General features: G+C 40.4%; 1 protein-coding gene across 1 annotated transcript; it reads right to left on the bottom strand.

The window, feature by feature from the left end:
- Nucleotides 1–478: 478 nt before the first annotated feature.
- On the bottom strand, nt 479–21074 carry npc1 (Niemann-Pick disease, type C1). Its single transcript, XM_015956656.3, has 25 exons — nt 20882–21074; nt 18633–18758; nt 18438–18544; nt 17975–18120; nt 17624–17791; nt 17302–17551; nt 17114–17196; nt 16656–17026; nt 14887–15113; nt 14544–14644; nt 13210–13312; nt 12945–13134; nt 12572–12754; nt 11365–11479; nt 10612–10739; nt 7646–7780; nt 7475–7564; nt 7191–7381; nt 6969–7084; nt 6646–6775; nt 6366–6551; nt 5820–6051; nt 2342–2455; nt 1948–2110; nt 479–1180 (listed from the first exon to the last, which is right to left on the bottom strand). The coding sequence occupies exons 1-25, from the start codon at nt 20957–20959 to the stop codon at nt 1074–1076; spliced, it is 3840 nt and encodes a 1279-aa protein (XP_015812142.1). The 5' UTR covers nt 20960–21074; the 3' UTR covers nt 479–1073.

The raw sequence follows: 21074 nt of genomic DNA, 5'->3' as shown, positions 1-21074 counted from the left end.
AAAAGGAATGGTTCATGGTTAATGCAGGACACACAAGGGGGGAAATCTCAGACATAAAAGTAACAAGTAGGTAGAATAAAAGGGTAAAATAGCTAACTGCACGATTCTTTAAAGGGACTTCTGAGGCAGTTTAAAGACAACACACACAAGTTTAAACAGCTAAAATGCTCAAAGAAAAAAAAAAGAATGAAAATCTCAGAACTCTGACATTATATAATAAATTACACTTTTTTTAAACTGTGGAATGAAATAATTAGTCCTATGTCAGCTTCTTTGTTCCACCTGCTGATGCTACAAATCCCTTGTTCAGTAACTATAAAATGTCTCAGATCAATACAAAACCGTTTTAAGCACCAGAAACCGTTTAGATCAAACACCAAGATGCATCTCGACGGTTAAAAGTGGCCGAACGCTTCAGGAAGGACACTTGAAAATTCTGGATCAGCCTTCAACATGGAACTAAAATAAAATCAGAATACTTGGGAACTGATGCAAGAAGCAGCATTTGATGGTGATGTAAAGTAACTTTAAAAAGAACATTTATATAAATCATCTTGTTTTGCTGAAAAATTTGGTCTCCACTAAAAGACACTCGTTTGATTTCTTTTTTCTTGTTTAACAGTCAAAACATCCTGATGGAGAACTGTACTTAGTTATGATTTAATGAGGACGGTTGTGAGATTTTCAGGTCCGTCAGGTTCCATTTGTTTCACTCTTAATATCGAACTTTTTTTCTGGTCTTCACTTTTATGTTAAAGCTGACCAGTTTTACCCTTTTAATACTTTCTCAAAACAACCACTCTGCCATCGTTTCTCTTGTCCCAGGACCCTTGTCCGAGTGTCTGTTCAGATGCTAAAGTCTTGCTTGCCCTGTAGTATGAGGAAGAGGATGAGGAGGGCTGGTCTGAGTCTTTAGTGGACAAATCAAAAGCTGCTGGCACTCTTGTTTCCGCGTATATTCCTGAGTTAGATCCATGCACAGTAGTGACAATGATGAAGAGTGTGTTACTGATTCCACATGTGGCTGACGCACGCGCGCGCACACACACACACACACGGCCCCTCGTGGACAGTTAGTTGGTACCCATAGAGTTGGCCCTGTAGCCGAGGAGGCGCTCTTTTTCTGTACCGATGTTACGCTGGTTGGCAGCAAACACCTTGGCTTTGTTCATCGATGGACCTTTAGAGATAAAAGTAAACACATTGTAGCAAACAGATGAGATGTGTGGAATTTTTTTCTAAATTGCATTGAAGCTGAAAGATCCATTTTTTTCTGATTGATATTGCAATTTCAGACAACGTGATCATGTGATCAGCACAGCTGTGTTTTTTTAGCCTAGAAATCTAAAGCGTCAGTTGCCGAAGCAAAATTATTTAGCTGCACTTGTTACCCGTCCTTGTTGCACTTTTTCTGTCCCTCAATCTGCAGTGAGTGAGTGAGTGAGTGTGGAAGGGACAGAGCAGCTGATTCACCAGCTTACTGAAACTGCAGAAGGATTACCGTAATAACACTAAACTGAGCTGAAAGTGCCATTTCTCTTCTTTCAAAAAAAATATTTCTTAATGGCTCAAACGGTTGGTAATGGTAAGTACGAATGTGTCGGTGTTTGGTATCTGAGGTGTGCTTTATGGGGGGAAAAAAAATAAACATTAAGGTGGCATGGCTCTGTAAAACAAAGCTAGGAATAGCATGACAAATCCTTTGATAGCATACACAGCGGATACATTTGAAAGCCCATTAGTTTTCACCCTTGCATTATTAAAGTAATAGCTTTACATTTGATTGTATGATGTAATTTCCTGTTATGTTGGTAAACAATACTTTGTGAATATTGTGTTTGAAGCTGGTTTGAAGAAAATTGTGAAAATCGCAATTTCTGCCAGAAAAAAATGCAATCAGGTAGTTTTCTAAAATCATTCAGCTCTAGTTCGCTTAGCAATACCAACCTAAATAGCTTAGTAGGACTGGGAGGAAAATGAGGCCGTGCGTCGCTCCGAGGAGCACGATGGCCAGATACATCCGGAAGTAAAAGACCTGGAAGATCTGCGACTTGGAAAGAGCCAGGATTAATATCCCTCCAAACTTAGTTAACGTGATTCCACTGAACACCTGTGGAAAAAAAATTAGTTAAAATATTTTCATTAAAGCATTTTTATTAAAAAAAAAATAATTATCTAAAATTGGATTTTATTTCAGGAGCAGCCAAGAAAACAAGTTAGTTTTATAGATTGATCAGATTTTGTTTGCAATGACACTGATGCCAAATTAATTAGTACCATCCAGGAGTTGTTCTCATTCATTTCCTGCAGTAAATTTAATCAGGTGCAAAATATAACTTACAGAGCTGCCCATGTGAGCCAGCGCCTCCTCAGCTCGCTCCACTCTGTTTTTCTTCACACTGATGGAAAACGCTCGTACAATGTGGCTGCAGAACTCCACCGAGATCCCGCAGCTCTGAAATCAAACCGCAGCAAACGGGTCAGAACCAAAAACAGGGAAATAATGAACAGGAAGCCAAAGAGCTGACATCCGTTTCTCTTTTTCTTTCTTTTTAAAATCTAGGCTAAAGTTAAGGAACAGCTGTATACAGTTCTAGTTTATTTCTGGCCATTAAAACAAAGTGCATGAGAACTGCTGACGATGGGATGTTGTCAGACCTAAGTTCTCCCATAAAAAAGGAAAAACAAGATGAATGTGACCTAAAAACAAAAGAAGTCACAAGATCATGAACAGCAGCACAAGACAGAAAATCTAAGAAATAATTGAATTTTTAAAAGCTAGTGAATTAATACTAAAATTAAGAATGAGATTTATTTCCAATAAATGGAAAACAACAGTGTCTTCTTTGTGTTTCACCAGTTGGCACAAATCTTCACACAACACCGACAAGAGTAAATATGAGCTGACTCACAATATCGAGCTGCTGCCATCGTCACCAGTAAATAAAACAGTGTTTGTTTTGTTTTTACCTAAAGAAAATATTAACCTTGTCTAGTTTTTTCTATTTTTGAGACACTCTTATATTACCAACCATCATGGGATGTTTTTGTCCATTTGGGTAGACTCCATTTTAACAGTGTTTCTGTTAGATTTTAATAATAAAACCTCTCAGACAAGTTTCTAAATTAAAATTGGAATTTTGAAAATAAACCAATGGAACAGTAAGGGGAAAAAACCCATACTCGTGAGTCAGAGGACTAAATCATAAATGTGGCTGTTAACTCATTCACTGCCATTGACGACTAAAGTCGTCATTTGCATTTTTTTTTTTTTACTTTTTTGAGCATCGGAACAAGCCCCACGCTCTGAGAGAACAAACATCTCAGCCCTGAAGCCGATCTTCATCCAAATACTTCACAAATTACATGATCAGGAAGCAACAGATCCATGTGTTTGGAGATCGTTTTGGGCCGTTCCTGTAAAAAAAAGTGAAGCGCGAATCGGAAAAGCGTCTGCCGATCACAATTCGACAACGGATTATGAAAGAATGGATAACGCTCTAAACACGTGGATTCTTCCTGATGTAAGAGGTGAGTCTCCTCTTTGTTTTGGTTGTTTTGGCAATGACATCATCCTAGCGCGCAACGTTCTGTGACTCTCAAAAAAACAGTAGAAACAGTGAGAAACGCTGGCAGCAAAGGCCGTCAGTGATCAGGACGGCTGGCAGTGAATGAGTTAAAAATGTGTAAATTAATGTTTTCTTTAGCTTTTTTTTTTTTTTTGGGAAAAACAACTTCAGCCCTGCTCAAACCTACACAAAATTCAATCATTTTGAGGATTTTAACCCTTGAAATACTAGTTTTGTTTACAGTGTTGCTGTAATTTATGAAAAGGTTATTTTCCACAAAAATAAATAAATAAATAAATTAATAAATTGTGCCTTTTATTGAGTTTTCTGCATTTTTAGTTTTTGCATATTAACAGATTTAAAATTAATAGTCACTTGAGGACAAAAACGTTCCAGTGACTTTTATTCAAACCAGTTTTTGATCCTGTATATCCAAAAATAGTAAGTAAGTAAGTAAGTAAAAGTTTATTTATATAGCGCCTTTCACAGATATAAATCACAAAGCGCTGTACAACATGATAAAGATCAGGGCAAATACCTCTAACCAATAAAAACATCAGAAAAACAATAGCAGTGATAAACGTAGAAAATAAAATCATGAGTATAAACAAAGTGAAGGTGTGAACCTGAACACAGCCATCTTTTTGAAACATTTAGGGAGGGAACGCCTGGATGAAAAGGTGAGTTTTTAGATGATTTTTAAAGACCTCTACAGTGTTAGAGAGACGGAGATTTGAAGGTAGACTGTTCCAAAGTCTGGGTGCAATAGTCTGAAAGGCCCTGTCCCCTTTGGTTTTCAGTCTGGTTCGAGGAACAGCCAGGAGGTTTTCAGATGTGGATCTAAGGTTCCGAGAGGTGATGTGTGGGGATAAAAGCTCAGATAAATAGCTTGGAGCCTGGTTGTTAAGAGCTCTATAGGTCAGGACTAAAACTTTAAACTGTATTCTATATTCTACCGGGAGCCAGTGGAGGGACTGTAGAACTGGAGTGATGTCAGCTCGTCTGCTGGATTTGGTTAGGAGTCTGGCTGCTGCATTTTGGATGGCTTGAAGGCGTGAGAGGGAGGTTTTGCTGAGACCAGTAAAAAGAGCGTTACAGTAGTCTAAGCGTGATGACACAAAGGCATGGATTATTTTTTCCAGATCAGCAGTAGAAACCAGTTTACGGACTTTTGAAATGTTTCTCAGTTGAAAGAAACAAGAGCGGGAGATGGTTTTGACGTGTGAGTCTAAACTTAAAGCTGGATCAAAAATAACTCCCAGGTTTCTAATGTTGGCCTTGGCTGATGGGCAAAAAGAGGCAATTTCTTGCTCGATTTTTGGCTGAAGTTCCAGGGGTGCAGCGATCAGGGTCTCTGTCTTGTTAGCATTGAGGACAAGAAAGTTGCTGGACAGCCAGTTACTGATCTGGGTCAGGCAGAGTACAAGTGTGGCCAGCCTGTCCAACTGGTGTGGCATAAAGGACATATAGAGCTGAATATCATCAGCGTAGATGTGGTAGGAGATGTCTGGGAAAGACTGAATGATGCCAGCTAGGGGAAGAATATAGAATGCAAATAGTAGAGGCCCTAGAACTGAACCTTGTGGGACCCCGCATGTTAGAGAGGCAGTGTCTGAGGAGAACGTTTCTGACTTCACTGTGAATGTTCTGTTAGTGAGATAGGAAGAGAGCCAGTCTAGAGAAAAAATATCCAAAAATACTCATATTCTATGATGTTAGGGTTCCATTTCAGAAAAAAAGTAGTAAAATTTGTGATTTTTACTGTTCACCAAGAAAATCAGTCACTTCTCCATTATTGGCCCTGGCAGGAAACTCGACATTTCTTTAGAAAGAAAGAAAACTATTTTATTTAGCGTCTCTCAAGATAAAAATCACGAGATGCTTCACAAAAACAAAACATTTAAAATGTAAAAAGAATAATAAAAAAAGAAAGTTTAAAAAACATCTTTAAAAAGGCAAAAAATTTAAAAAAGTAAAAAAAAAAAGTAAAGAAAGGGAGAGAGAAAACGAATAAGAAAGATGGAAATTGGTGGATCCCGGGAAAAGCGGAATAGATCTTCTGCTGTTTGTTTTGAACTCAGAAGGCCAACATGAACAAATAAATAAAATACAGATTTTTTACAGCCACTTTTACAACGTTTTTGTCCTCTAATGACTCGAGAGGGTAGTTTATTAAAGTGACGACTGAGTTAAAGTAATGGCGCTGAACCAGATTCCCTGAGGCGCTGCATGATTTTAAGAAACTCTTACCATGACCAGGTTCACAAGAGACACTGCGTTGAGGCTGATGCCCCAAAGCCACATGACGCCGAACATGTTGACCAGGATCATGGCGATCGTGATGGTGACGATCACAGCTGACCACAACTCGAAGCCCAGCAACACTGTGGTCACCACAAAGATGTCCAACAGTGACACGCCTAGGTTCAGAGCCGTGTCGTGGGCGATGGTGAGGTACTGCTCGTAAAACACGTAGAAGACACTGCAAAGGGGGGGTAATGTTTGTCAGTAAAAATGTATTTTCTGTTGCTTCAGTTGAAGGAAAAAAAAAACTAAAATGTGCATTCCAACAAATCTAAAACGGTTCTGAAGTATTTTGGTCTAATTTATGTAATAATAAAGCTTAATTAATGCTTATTTTAGTATCAGACTGAGACAGCTAGAAAACTAACAGATTAGTTAAAGTAAATTTGGAATTTTTATCTAAAATAAAACATCACACAGCAGAGAAAACCTCAGTAAAAGGAAGCAAAGTTGCATAAGTAAACTAAAAAGGTGAAACTGAAACAAACTGACCTGTATGCGAAAACCTTGTGATCAATAGACTGGCTGATGTTGTTGGCCAGGGTTCGAGCCATTTTCAAAGCCTTTATAAAGTCGGGGGAGTCCTTTAGGATAGAGTGGTATGACATGAAGTAAGTGGCCCCGACGCCCGTGTTGTCGGGATAAAGGTCGACGGCTGTGGCGTAAGCTGCGTGACCGCTGGAGGAAAAACAAGAGGAGAGAGGAATTAGAACCCAAAAAACACAAAAATAGAGGATTAAATTATTTTGGATTAAAATGAAAGATTGATCACCCTTTTCCACACTTGACATTAGGATTATCTGACAAGAACATTGGTAGAAAATGCATAAAGTCCTCTCCTACAGGTCTCTGTTTTCCACTCGGAGTCAGAGGTCGACACGGCACACAGGACGAGTTCACCACTGGAAAACAGAACAAGAAACACAGGCTTATTAAACAGGTATCTGAGAAAAAACCCCACCATAGGACAAATAAACAAACATCAAAGCTGCACTTTTTAGTTTAAAACTACACCAAAGTGTTCTAGCGTTGGGTGATTTAGACATAAAATGATGACAGACGGCTTTGATTCACTGATAGAAGGTGGATAATCACCTAAGGCGTTGCAGAAGGCTCCGGTGGTGTTGTAGTAGCGACAGCAGGTCGACTGAGGCTTCACCCAGTCGAAGTAATCATCCAGCCAGGAAGAGGGATTGCTGGCAATAGTGGTGCTGGGAGTAACGGGGAAAAGATTAGAAAAGGCTCTTAAAAACGCTAAAATGATGACATTGATCAAGTCTCTTTTTAAAACTAGTCTAATTCTTTATCACTGCTTACTAGTTGCTGATAAGTGATGCAGAATAAACCAGCTGAACCAAAGAGTTGTTGTCACAGCCCACTCCTCCACAAACAGAATTCTGGCCCTCCAGGCTACTGTAGTTCAGACCGTCCTCCACTACAAAGTACACAGGAGCTCCGGTGTGGAGATACTCGCTCAGGTTATTGAAGTAGTCCAGAACATACGAGTCCTAAATGGAGGAGAAACAGAAAATGTTTTTAAAATGAACTTATAAAGGGAATAACTCAGATTTTTTTAAAGGGACGCGTAGGAGAAAGCTCACATCCGGCATGGATAACTTCTGGTCCAGTCCAATTTCCACTTTATTCACCACAGCGATGCTGAAAGACAGCATCCCCACAAACACCGCCACCTGTGGACAAAAGTGTCAGCTGATCAGAAACACTGATTTGGTTTATTCACATGGCTGCTAAAGCAGGACTGGTTCACTCACGACGACGGGTCGAACCCACTCCTTCAGGATGAACGGAGCGTAGACTTTCTTGAAAAACCGGAAGAGGAAGCCATCCGTCTTGACTTCGTAACGTTCAGGCAGCTTCACACACCAGCAGACGTCTAGCCGGTTCTCCTTTAAAACACAACCCACCGCACAATGTTCAACAAGTATAAACATTGTCCTCACGCTACAACGACAACCAGCTGTGATCAGGTAGATAAATAAATAAATGAATAAAATCCAAGAGGGCCAAGCAGGTTTCTAGTGTCCACGTTAAAAGCTCTCATTCACCCATTTTTATTAACAAACCTGATGTGGGCTCAAGTATGAATGAATGAATGAATGAATGAATGCTTTGTGAGTCGTTTTGACTTTGGTGCTCCAGTTTCAGGAAGTAGAAGTTATTTGGAGTAAGTTTGGATGGAAAACGGCAGGATTTTGATTCAAAATATGCAAACATCTCACCTCTGATTGGCTAAAAGCAAGTAGCTCTTCCGTTGAAGTTGTTTGATTTTCTTTTATGCGTAACTCTTTCAAAATGTTGTGGAATTGCTAATGCTAATGGTTAGCTTCTACTAACCCAAACACACTCTGCTCTCATTTCCACGATCACAAGCCACAGTGGGCGACGCCATGAATGAAAAATTTCTCTTGAGCTGTGTGGCTTTTCTAACTCAGTGGTTCTGCTTTATAAATCACACCTGTCTTAGAAATGTGCTCACGTGCAACCATGACAACCAAGAAAGATTTCCACGGTCTGGGGTGTCGCTTATACATGGAAAAAGTGTTTTATTCCCTCTAATTTCCCTCTGGGGTTAAAAAAGTATCTTTGATTTGATTTAGCGACACCGCGCTGCTACAGCGGAACTTTGGAGCCACGGAGCGATCAGCGGATGCCAATAAATAAAAATATTTAAAGAAGTGGTCAGATGGAGCTTAAGATGGCAACAATCATTGACATCATCAATAAAAGCAGCACTATGGTGCATAGGGAGGGGTCACTGTCTTTTCCAGATCCAAGTGGAACATTTAAGGAAAACATTTAATTTAGCCCAAAGGGCTCTAGGCAGGAAATATTGAACAAATATCAGCTGATACCTGCTGGAACGAACTGGTGTTGTCAGAACTCCTGTTTATGGAAACTCCGACAGCTGCACCTCTGCCCGGTTCACTACAGTGACGTTTTAAATTATAGTGTGAATCACAGGTGTGCGGTCACGTACGACACAATTAATGCACCAATAAGTTATTTAACGACACATGAAAGTAATGTATTTTAATCACTGATATAATTTTTATTCTCAATTCAGAGATGGAGGGGGTCTTCTTTTTGGTTTTGTGTGTGCGTGCGAAAGGCCTGACCACTTCTGTTCACTGGACGTGAAGGTGGCATCTAACGTAATAGAGGCGTTTTACCCATGAGCTCATTCCCAACTGGGAGCGTTTCAGATGTGAAACGAGAGCGAAAGCGTTCCACAAAGCTGGCGTCACAAAATCACATGAGAATTGCAACACCACGCGTGATTTCAGAAGTTCACCCACAATAAAAAGCAAGGAGAAAGACAGCTGCATGCATCAAAAAGGTCTGGTTTATTTTCTGCTCTGTTTACATCGGCTACGGGGGTTTAAACAGAAAATGACGTAAGTTTACCTGCATGTGACTTTTATTTTGAAAGTTTCTGGATGTTTTGCACAGCTTTTGTGTTTGACATCCAGTCTGGTGTAACCTACACTGTGGAGTTTGACGTGTTTTGTAAATAGACTCGAAACATAATGATGTGTCCCTTCGCTTCTGGGGCGCGTCCAAAACGTCATCATTTGGTGTCGGTGGAAAGGAACGCATTCACTAGAACGGCGGCTAATTTCTGCGTAGTACATTCCGTGTATGATTTGCGATGCTTTAAAGGTTGAATATGGAGCATGGACACTATAGCGACATCTAGTGTTAGGAGGTAGTAGTGCAACAACAGAACACATTTACCAGCTGTTAGGGTATTGGTTCACTGCTGACACGTGACCAGCCAGGACCATGTCCAGTGATGAATCGTACAGGGTAAAGACTTATTTCTACTAATATGTTAACTTTGTAACACTATTTACCGTTAGAACATCTTCTGGGCTCAGAATCAGCTGTTTGGCCCGCCATTATACACAGTCCCAGCCTGCCTTGCCAAGCCAACTTTTTACTGCAACGCTGCCCCCTGTTGACTGGTAGATGTAAGCATAAACCTAGTGTTGTGCCCCTCAAAATAACATTTTTATTATTATTTTTTTAAATATACCTTTTAAAGCAGAAACTGGACATTCTACACACCTCTAAATGCCACGTCGTGGTATTTTTTTAAATATAGCATTTTATCAAAATATTCCATATTCCAACTTTAACTTGGAAGTGGAAAGAAGGGGTGAAAAAAAAAAACATTTTACCATCTCACTATCTCCCAAATGTGCTCCTGCCGGGTCAAAAGTTTGCTTAAAGTTAAGCACATCTTTCCATCAAGTTTTTTTTTCAAAGAACAGAAAGTTTGCATGGAAAATCACGCAGTTTTCAGACCCCATTTTGTTCATAAGCAAGCTTTATAATCAGGCCCCAGGTGAAGATACAGCAGAGCAGGATTATTGTGTTGAGTTCAGATGTGGAAAAAACAGTGTTTGGTGTCACCTTGATGAGGAGGACTGCAGCAGAGCATCGTAATACGGAGCAGCAGGGGTGACAAGGTGTTGGAAGTTTATAATCATCACCACGACTGCCTGTGGATGTCATCAGAGCTGACCGTCTGAGAATATTTTAAATAGATATTGTTGCCTGTTCTTATTGTAGAAATTATTTGATAGGGAAAAGATTTTTTTCTTGTGTAGTGCATGTTATTTATACTCCTAAATTAACACAAAGTTATTAAGAGGTGATAACAGTTCGATCTTATGCTGAATAATCCCACTGAGTGTCCCTGCCTCCATCTCACCTCCTGTCTTTTGGCATCCATGCCGAGCAAACTGACAAAGCAGCTGATCTGCAACAGGAAATCAATAAAAACGGCCAAGCCAGCAAACAGGGAGAATGTCCTCACTGCAGGCATGTTGGACAAGGCACCTGGAAGATAAAAATAAAGAAGTACATCAGCTTCTGGCTCAGCAGAAAACAGCAGGTCGTTCATCTGCCAGATGTGTGAATTCTCCCTGTAAATAATTATAAATAAAGCTTTAAACCAAAATTCTGACTGTTGCATGAATGCACAACATTCTGCTGCTGATTGCTCTGCAACGTGTTGTTATAAACAGCATGTTTTTAATTATATCAGTGCACACCTGCTGTGACAGGGAAGAGGAAGTGATCCAACCTGCGTGTGAGTTTATTTAAAGAGGAAAACATCAGAAATGACCAATGATACTGAAAAAATTTCACCACTTGTATTTTCTTCTCTTTGTTTAAATGGACTCACTTACCTGAATATTATTGTTATCAAAGGTTCAAGCTGTGTGCTTTAACAACAACTCCTGATGATTAACAGGCCCTCATGTTAGCGACTCTTCTAATTTGAGCTGCTTTTGTTTAAAAAAAATCTGCTTTATTGTAGATCAGCTGAATTTTTTAAATCTGCAGAGCCGCACAGTCCCATCGGATCCGTTTCTGATACACAACCAGGTAATATTTAGTGAACCTGCCACAACAAAAGCAAACAATGACGGGTTAATAAAGAATAACGTATGGGATTTACCCAGAAAGAAGACCAGCGTCTCAGAGAACGAGGAGAGAAGAATGCTCGGAGCGATGTCCCCGAGAATCCGACCGATCTGTTGGTGGAGTTCTTCATGTGGCAACCGTTCATCCCTCTGTTTAGAAACGTAAACAAAACGAAAATGTATTTAAATCAAATTCCATTTTTGGGAGAAACAACCACACACTAACACACATGCCAGAGAGTTTATTTGCTTAAGCAGCCCAATTATTTCACAGTATATTTAAAACAGGTCTGTTTAAGGCTGTAGAGTAAAGCTGCTCTGTTCATCGTGTTTTGTATTTTGGGAGCCTGACAATCTCCAACAAGAGCACAAGATGATTTGTAATTGAGCAGATAATTTTCTAAACGAAGGGCACGCTAACTCTTGTAGCAAATGTTCATTTCAAGATAGCGTTATCTTTAAATGAGTGAAGGGTGGCGCTTCCATTGACGGGGAGTCCTATGAGCATTGTCTAATCTGTTAGCTAAACCGTGACTATCTGTCTTCAAACAATTTCCAAACAGCTGATTTTGTTTTTTTTTTAAATGGGAGAAAAGTTGAGGGAGTTCAGCTCTTTCAGTAATCAGCCCAGCAGCCTGCACCAATCAGAGGTTGACTCGTTTGGGATGGGGGGAGCTCAGATGCACCTGGTTAAGGAAGTCAGCTGGAGGGCAAAGTCGCTTCAGACAAAATGATTTAGAGTTTTATTTCCTGACATTTGGCCATCTCACCTCTGATTGGATAACAGCAACTGAACTCTACCACTGACTCAGTGTTGACGTTTTATCTCCACAAGTAACACAAGCCTGGAGGAGTTCCGTCATGCTGTAGAGTCGCTAATGCTAACAGTTAGCTTCTACTGGCCGAGACGTTCTGCCGTTTCCTGGAAGCTAAACCAACAACAGCATTCCCCATCATGAGTCAAGATGGGAGAGTCCATGAATGTTCAGTGACAGTGTGACGTAGATCTGTCAGGCATTTCTAATCCTAGAATTTCACCGTCTATTTTCTATCAGAAGCTAATGCAGGAGGCGTAGAAGACTATTTTCACGTCAGCCTGCATGCTAAACTCAGAATGATCATTTTCAAAAATAATAGGTAAAAATGGTTTCTCAGTGAAGGACCTCTTTGAATGAAACCACAGGAACATTATAATTATTTGTAGATCTGTTGTCTACTCTGATCCAGAGTCAAAGTGTTTACCTGGTACATCTGAACTATAATAAAGATGTTGTCGACTCCAACAGCCAGCACGAGGAAGGGAATGACCTCGATCACGATGAGCGTTAGGGGGATCCCGGCGTAGCTAAAGATTCCCAGCGATGAGGACACCGAGGCCAGCACTATGAAGATGCCTGCTATCCCCAGAGAAATCTTAGAGTCCACCTGTGTAAACAAAAACACAGGAGGACTCAAATTTATACCAATCTGCTTCCTCTATGCATGAGTTAGATGGTTTATGTCGTCACATGAAACAATCTCAGACATGGACAGGAAATAAGACTATTTCAGGCATTTGTGATGAGACACACGCTTTGAAACGTTAACGGGGTTAAGTCAAGGTTTCATGCCCTACCATTAGCCTGCTGAAGCTTTGGATGTGACCCAGAGACAGGGAGATGTAGATGAACATGATGACATAGCTGACCACAATCGTGCTGATGTCACTGTTGCTCTCTCGGTTGATCTCATCTTCGATGCTCCGCTCCGTATTGAAGGATATGGTCAGGTTGGGATTGGAGTAGTTCTTCATGAAGCTGATGAATCTGGAATGAAGATGAAACAGTTAAAGAGAAGAAATAACTCCTGATGACGGAGTGCGATTGTGATCGTTGGCGTACTCTTTTTCCCAAGCAAGAACTTTGTCCAGTTTGTCGGAATCGTTCAGGTAGTTTTTGAGCGGAAAGGTGATGACCAGGGCAGTGGCGTTGTTATAGTTCGTGTCTGCAACAAATGCATGAAGCGATCACTTTAAATAAGATGAGAAAGCAAAGCATTTTTTTAAAAATGGGAAAAAATACACAATTAACCTATTGAGGAATTTCAAGAAAAAATTGGGCGTGGTTTAGCTTTTATTTAAACTAAATTCTGAACAACTTAATAGGCATGTTGAGAAAAAACTTCAGGTATGCAGAACAATAAAAGTTTGGTGGTTTCAAAATGTGAGTCAACGTCATTTCCTGCAAGAGGTTTCACATCGCTGAGAGCTCATGCTACACCCAGCAGCAACTGCACACCCAATGAAACAACTTCTGAAATGTGGAGGCGGTGTTTGATGATCAGACCAGCGGGAGCTGACCAATCAGAGCAGACGAGGCTTTTTGGAGGGAGATGCAATGTCATGAGGAGAGCAGAAACACTCTACAATTACATACCACACACACTTCCTCACTACATTCATAAATGACTTACTATTAACCCTTCCACTGTCTTTATGGGTGACCATGCGAGGAAGGTTGACCATTAGGCAGGATTGATGGTTTATCCCTTGAGGTCCACGTGGCTGGGGTGAGGTGGCGCTCACTCCTCATCCCTGCCACGTGGACCCAAGGGATAAACCATCAATCCTGCCTAATGGTCAACCTTCCTCGCGGGGTCACACCCGTTAGGGACAGTGGGAGGGTTAAAAGAATCCCTAAATTTAAGTCAGAAATCAACCCTTACAAGGTAATTTTTCTTTTAAAAAAAAAAACAAGGGACTGTGAAGAACAGCAGGTTCCTTGAAGCAATAGACATAAATGGAGACTTTTAATAGCTGTGCAGCTGCTGTAAGTTGAATAAAAACTTTTTTCTCTATTAAAATGCTAAAACCTTTATAAATTAAAAGTCAGAATCATTCCCAGGAAACAGATTTTTTAAACACATTGCTGCTCCTGTTGAGCAACACCACACACTTTATCTCAACTATCCTCAGTTGATGCCTCCTTCCACCTCTAACAGATTGTGTCGAGCATGTTTTAAAGATGTCTCAGCTTCTATTTCTAATCAGCTCCTGGTTAAATTGTTTATGTTCAAGTTTTACTCTAAAGGTTATGAGAAATAAAATCACCCCCCCCCCCCCCCATCTGATGAAAATGAGTGCATCAATCAATGCAATTTAAACTAAAACATGGAGAAAGTGCAAAAACCTGCCTAAAAAAATAATAAAAAAAAGAAAAGAATAACTAAAATGTACCATCATAACCACCGAGGGCCAACCAGGGGAAGACGGGACCTCCAAAGGTTCCTAAACAGGGATCATGGAGGAGGGTGGTGTCATTCAGAGAGGCTGGTGCGCTGCAGACAGATAAAAAAGAGATAAAACATAACAGGAAAATGAAAATATGACCTATATGTCTACAGTTAATGAAAGAAACAACCAAGCTGTCGCATGATGGCTAAGGAGCAACTCTGAGTGAATTATTTTAGGAGTGAGTTTCCTCTAGACTTGTGATCTCTAAAACAGATTTCTGCAAGCAAATGTGACTAAAATAAAAAATGCAATAAGTGTTGTCTTTTCAGAAGAAGAAAAGAATCACCTGACACAGTAGAGGAAATGGCTGTGGTAGTCAGCATAAACATAAAATTCATCTCCTACGGAGTGATCCAGCACAGAGTGGCTGTTCTGGAAATAGTTGAGGATGCTTAAGATGGTGCAGTTGTTGTTGTCGGGAGCGAGGGGAGCCAGGCAGATGTCCTGCAGAGTCACGTTCTGCCCTTTATCTGTGGCTACAAGGCCTTCGATAGCAAGCTGCAGATCCAGCACCTGGTGGGAGCAGAAATAAAGACTTTAAACCACACTTTCAGTGACTTTGTTTCATTTCAAAACTTTAAAGGGATGATATCATGCTGCAAAAGCCACTTTTTGGAGCTACTGACCACGTTTTATTGTGATTTCCTCATGAAATAAAATCCCCAGAGTGGTTTTCGGCTACACTCATGTATTTTTCTGTCTCAGCTGCTTCTTCCCTTCAGCACTGCAAAGCTAATACAAACGACTAGATGGAAAAGTTTTGCGTCTTCATTGCACTGCCCCTCCCCATCCAGGTAGTCTCCAATCAGGACCCTCCTCTCTGAGGGGCTCTGAGGACTGTAAACATTAACACCAAGTCTCTCTGTAGCTAGTGGAGAGTTTAATTTCTGCAGTAGTGAAGAGCTCATTTCTTTCTTATCTAGTCTGCACTTTAAACAATGTCTACATTTTGTCTGCGAGAGGTAGAGATTTGTTCCGTCAACCTAAAGAGTTTAATCTGCAGAAATGGTTGGATTTTATTTTCAGCTCGTAAAAAACAGGCCAGAAAGTGACCGTGATTTCATGGACTGCTAGTTAAACCACCACTAGTACCAGAGTGAGTTTTTTTGACAGCTTACTTCTTCAAACCGCCCGGCGCCATTCTGATGTGAAAACCACTCTATGGATAGGCCAAAGTGGTGAGTTCAACCAAAATGCTAACCGCTAGCTGAATAGTTATAAAGTTTGGATGGCGAGCCTCTGGGACGGACAAGCACAATATTTCATCCCATCCATCTTTTCTGGTGGTGTGTGTGTTGGCAACTCGATTCTTCTACAGAGAATCTCCGGGAGTGGGGGTGGGTGTCCCTAGCAATCACAGAGTGGATGACTAGTTTGCCGCTGGTGTTTGTGTAGCTGCTTTTTTCTTCTTAGCCCATGATGCTGTGCTGAGGATCTAGAGTTAAGTCATGAAATAGGAGGAATTGACACTGGTGGAGGCGGGATTTCATGGAATCCACCAGTCTTATTTCTGGGTTGATATGTCTCAAGACAATAACTCATGCTTCAGAACAAATGAGGTCTCCATAGTGCCAATGGTGATATTTAAACCATATATGGGCCTATCATTGCTCTGAAGTGGGAAAATAGCATGACACAGTTCTTTTAACTGTGTTGTGCATGCTGGGATTTTGCGCTCAAACATTGAAAACTGGGTTCAAACCAACACATAACGTCACGTTATGGTGCAGAAATGGGACCTGTGGCATCAACAAGTCAACTCCATGCTATGTTTTTGTTCTGCTCAGCAACTGATCCAGGTTCAGTTGCTGTGCTGTGATGACTTGTTGATGCCACAATTCCCCATCTCTGTTGTGGTGTTTCATTGGCTCTGAAGTCCAGCTATAGAAGGGATCACCTTCTTTGATCAAAGCGCATCACATATAACTCAGTACTACACCATTTAGCTAAAAACAAAAATAAGGCCAGATCAGAAGATTCTGCTATTTACTGCATAAAAACCACTATCTGTGTGCAAATTCTAAACTGGTGATGTTATTTCTAAACTGAACTCACCTGGTGCAGGATGTCATTAAACAGGATGGCTTTAAATGGGACGTTTGCCCCTCCAAAATAAGGACTGTATATAAATGTTTTGTTGATGGGAGTGGTTATGATGAGCTGAGTGGTTCTGTAGAAAGGGCCGAAGTGCTCATCGAAATAGTCCTTCTCCTGCCGAGCCTGGCTCGAGGGGGAGGACCAAAGCTCGACTGGATCCGTGGTGATACGCATGTAGACCAGACCCACGGAGGCGGCGGTCACCAGAACCAGGCAGCCCAGGATCACCGATAGAGGATGGCGAACACAGAAGGAGCCCCAGCAGCTGAAGAGCACTCGCAGAAGATTCTCAAAGCGTTCCCCCAGCGTCTCACAGCAGGTGGCATGTACTGAAGAGAGAAACATAAAGAAAAGTTAGAAATTGTATCATTTAAACCAAAAATTTAAAGTTACAGAGATGTCGTGAATGACTGCACCCTGGCTAGGATCATCACTGTTGAGGGACAGGGGACTATTACTGTCCAAAATGGGGGCGTACTCCGACATGATCGTTCTTTTCCTGCAAAAAAATAAAAATAAAATAAACAGGTCAGGTATGGAATCTTATTGGACCTCAGTTCTGAATATGTGTGCTACAAGGTAAAAAAAAAAACACCCCTATTACCTGTAACACCAGGTTCCCAGCACCACTCCAACAAAGATCAGCAAGAAGACAGAGTAGGAAGCCCACATGATGAAGTACATGGCATCCACACCGAAGACTGTCCAGGGAGGAGTGGGAGAAGGAGGGACGGGTTTGGGACCACAGGCGTTGACACAGTCCTGACAGGAACAGGGACCAGAACCGTCCTCCAAGCCCTCGGTGCAGGCGTACGTCTTGTTGTTCATGGGCGTGTAACCAGACACCTCCACATCTGGAATTAGAGCAGAACATTTGATCATTTATTTCTTCACAGCAATGAAAGATGCTGTGAAAACAAACTCACCTGAGAATATTGGGACAATATTAAATGGAGCCTGCCCGTTTTCATCACTGAACATGTACTGGATCCAGTTAGTGGCATTGCAGTCCTTTGCATCCTTGCCACAAAGTATCGATAAGGCTTTCATGTTGGTGGAAGGTAGCTGGACGTCCTGGCAGGCGTTGTACATCGCTAGGAAAAAAAATCACAGAATTAAAATACTCAACTGCCAGTTACAAAAGCAACAAATAAAAAAAACAAGATGACCACATGTTTAGTCAGGGAAATAATAATGCTTAATCAGCCGATTTCTTATGCAAGCATGACTGCGTCGTGGAGGTGTGGCACATTTCGTAAGAACAGAACCAAACTCACCATTAGCGAAGGTTTTTCCAACATAATACTGAACTTCTACCACATTGGGGCCACTAAACTTGGTGCTGTTCATAAACTGACTCTGATCGGGGCTGCAGGTCAGCTCACAGAACAGGTTCATCAGGTTGAAGAAACAGGAGGGACACCTGAACACAGAAAGTGCCGGATCCGGAATAAAAACTGGCTTAGAAATCCAAGCAATGCATTTTTTAGGTTTTAGAATAAGACAAGCTGGTGTTTCATGAAAGATATACTATAGAAAAGACTTAAAACAAGGGAACGAGGGAAGACGTTGAGGTAATAATAAAAGCGAAGTGAAACGAGATGCAAAAATAAAAACATGCCAACATTTTTTAGTCAAACCGCGTTGGCATGCAAACTAGTCCTTTACATGCTAAAACATCACTTTTTTTCCAGCCTATATACACATATGCATAAATAGGTAAATGTCAGCGCAGCGTACCGAGACAGAAGCTGCAGAGGCACCTGGAGACTTCCTTTGAGTGTGCGCAGCTGAGCAGCATCGCAGCAGAGACTACGGTTCCCATAATCAAACCCGGGACAAAGCTCCTGCAAGCAAACACACACAGAACGTCACTTTTTTCCTCCATGAAGCAAAAAGAAGCAGGAAAATAAGGAGAAATTGTTTCGTGTGTACCGTTAGAAGCTCATAACTATCAGGCATTAGAGGCAGAGGGGGGCCCGTGTAGTTACAGTTGTACTTTTTTCCAGGAATCTTTGAGTCTCCACACTCTCCATACCACACACAGTGCTGGGCCTCAACCTGACCGTGAAAGAGGAAAAACAAAGTAATCACTTCTGCTGCTGTGTTCAGAGATCACATTCATGTGGTCACCCACTGCAGATTGGTGAATCTGAACAAGCTTTTAACTCCTCTAAAGCAGATTTTATTTTTACCACATGAGCCCATCAACAAGTTGATTCATCTCATGTTCCTTTAAGGGCAAAAATGAGGCATGCGTTTCCATTTTGTTGATTTGACTTAACATTTTTGACGCATTAAAATTACTAGAAGTTCCTGACAAATGAAACATCTGGCACTTCACTTCCTGTATTTCTAACACCCCAGGAGCTGCGGGGTCTACAAATGATCATTTCACTTCTGCAAAAATGTCTTTTCAACAAAAACTTTAAGGTTAAAACTCGAAAAGCTGTCCATTTATCTAGTCAGAAAAACAGCTAAATGATCTGAAATGTAAATTATGGTTGCTGTAAACCAACAAAGAATTGAATTTTTTAAACTTTATTTATTTATTTATTTTTACTGTCTACTCAGCATCAGAGCTCTCACGTTTTTTTTTTTTTTTTTTTTGTTGCAACAGAAACTTAGGGAAGTTAATTCACTTACTCCACAAAGTGTTTAATGCAAAGAGCCAGTGTCACACTTTACCCTATTTGTGCTTTGTGGGGCTCGGGTCATGCACAGATTTACAAGCTGAAGTTTCTGCAAACAAAGTTCTCCAAAGCGGTACACGACATTTATCTGTCCAGCTAACCGGAACGTGTTTATTTAGTTTGACAAACAGATCACTGCAGTGCCCCTTGAACAGAAATTCCATTAGGGACCAAATACAAGAAAAAGGTTCGCTAACAACTTTCTGCGGACTCACTACAATCTCCATATAATCAATATCTGTACTGATCCGTACATTCCTGCTCTTTTTTACCCAATGAGACACCAATACTGCACTGACTAATCAAATTTCAGATATTTTAGCAGAGTTTCAAAGCTGGTCTGTCAATTGGAGAAGACTGGCCTAATTGCATCATGAAAAGAGCAATCGAGAGAGAAAAGAGGGCACAGAGGCTGCTGAGGACAAGTGAGCACTATTTAAAAAATGCCTGATTAAATTAACACATACATAAAATAGTTTATTGCTTGCTAAAGCCTTTTTATGTTATTAAAAATGTGCAAAAATTGGTAATGGAATATTTCTTTGAGAATATTGTGCTTTTTGTCTTTCATTATAATGATTACTACAATAATAGTAAGAATTGAATCCACCTCCTGAATATGATCTAAATGTCAGAAAAGTTAGTTAATAACAGATGTAATTAATTCAAGACTATGCAATCAGATTGAATAATCAGTCACAATTTAATATTTTTGATGTGTCTGAAAACATTATATTTATACTACTGTATAAACATTAAGTACATCTTAGCGTTTGGCTAGCAGGGCAATACTTTAGATGTTTATTACAAGTTACTGAATAATTATACACTTTGTAAATAAAAAAAAAATTAACAGAAAATAAAATGTTATTTTATTTCCCCAGAAATAAAATGACATGACGTTTGAGGCAATTTGCTTTTTTTTTAATCGAAAACTAAAAAATATGTGAAAATATTGTTTGCAATGTTTATTTGTAAACATTATAACCCGTGAAAATCAAATCTTGTGGACCATGGCATCAATCTGTGTAGCAAAGTTTGAATTTTCCAAAACAATCAGAATTTATCTGAATCGGTCCAAAGCCTGCAGGTAAACTTGTTTGGTATTACAGTTTCGGTGTGGTCAGTTAGCGGAGGTGTGGTAAAGTCGAAACCTGACATAGAACTGATTAAATCCGAATTGATTCGAGCTTTTAACATGATTATCGTACGAATGACCAGTTTCTACACCAAGCAGCGAGCTTTGAAAATTCAACGTAAAACAGTGCGACCAGTCTTTGAAACGTCTTGATTTATTAGCATTGATGCTAGCTTTATGGTTAGACAAGCGTTAAGCTAATTACTTGATAAGGCAGAGCCTAAATCTATTAAAACAGCGGAGCTGCACTGCTTAACAGAGCTAAACCTAGTTTCGCTAACCGCCTAAAATAAACACATCACAAAAGCAACTGTAGCCAGAGCTGAGTCATAAGTCACGCGCTTTAGACTTACCCATCGAAAATATCCTTCTGATAAGAGTATCGTGAACAAAAATATACATAATTTGTGCCTCCCTGGAGTTAATTTCATCCTTCTTCCTGGAAAGAACAATCCAAATGACAGCTCAGGTAAAGTTTTACATATCTTGTTGATGATGTCTTCTTCCTCTCTGAGTATTTGTTGAGGGTGGAGACGAGCTGGTGAC

This window comes from Nothobranchius furzeri, chromosome 11 (assembly GCF_043380555.1).
Source record: "Nothobranchius furzeri strain GRZ-AD chromosome 11, NfurGRZ-RIMD1, whole genome shotgun sequence".
Lineage (NCBI taxonomy): Eukaryota > Metazoa > Chordata > Actinopteri > Cyprinodontiformes > Nothobranchiidae > Nothobranchius > Nothobranchius furzeri.
Note: the sequence above shows the minus strand (reverse complement) of the source record. Positions and strands in the feature narration are given on the sequence as shown.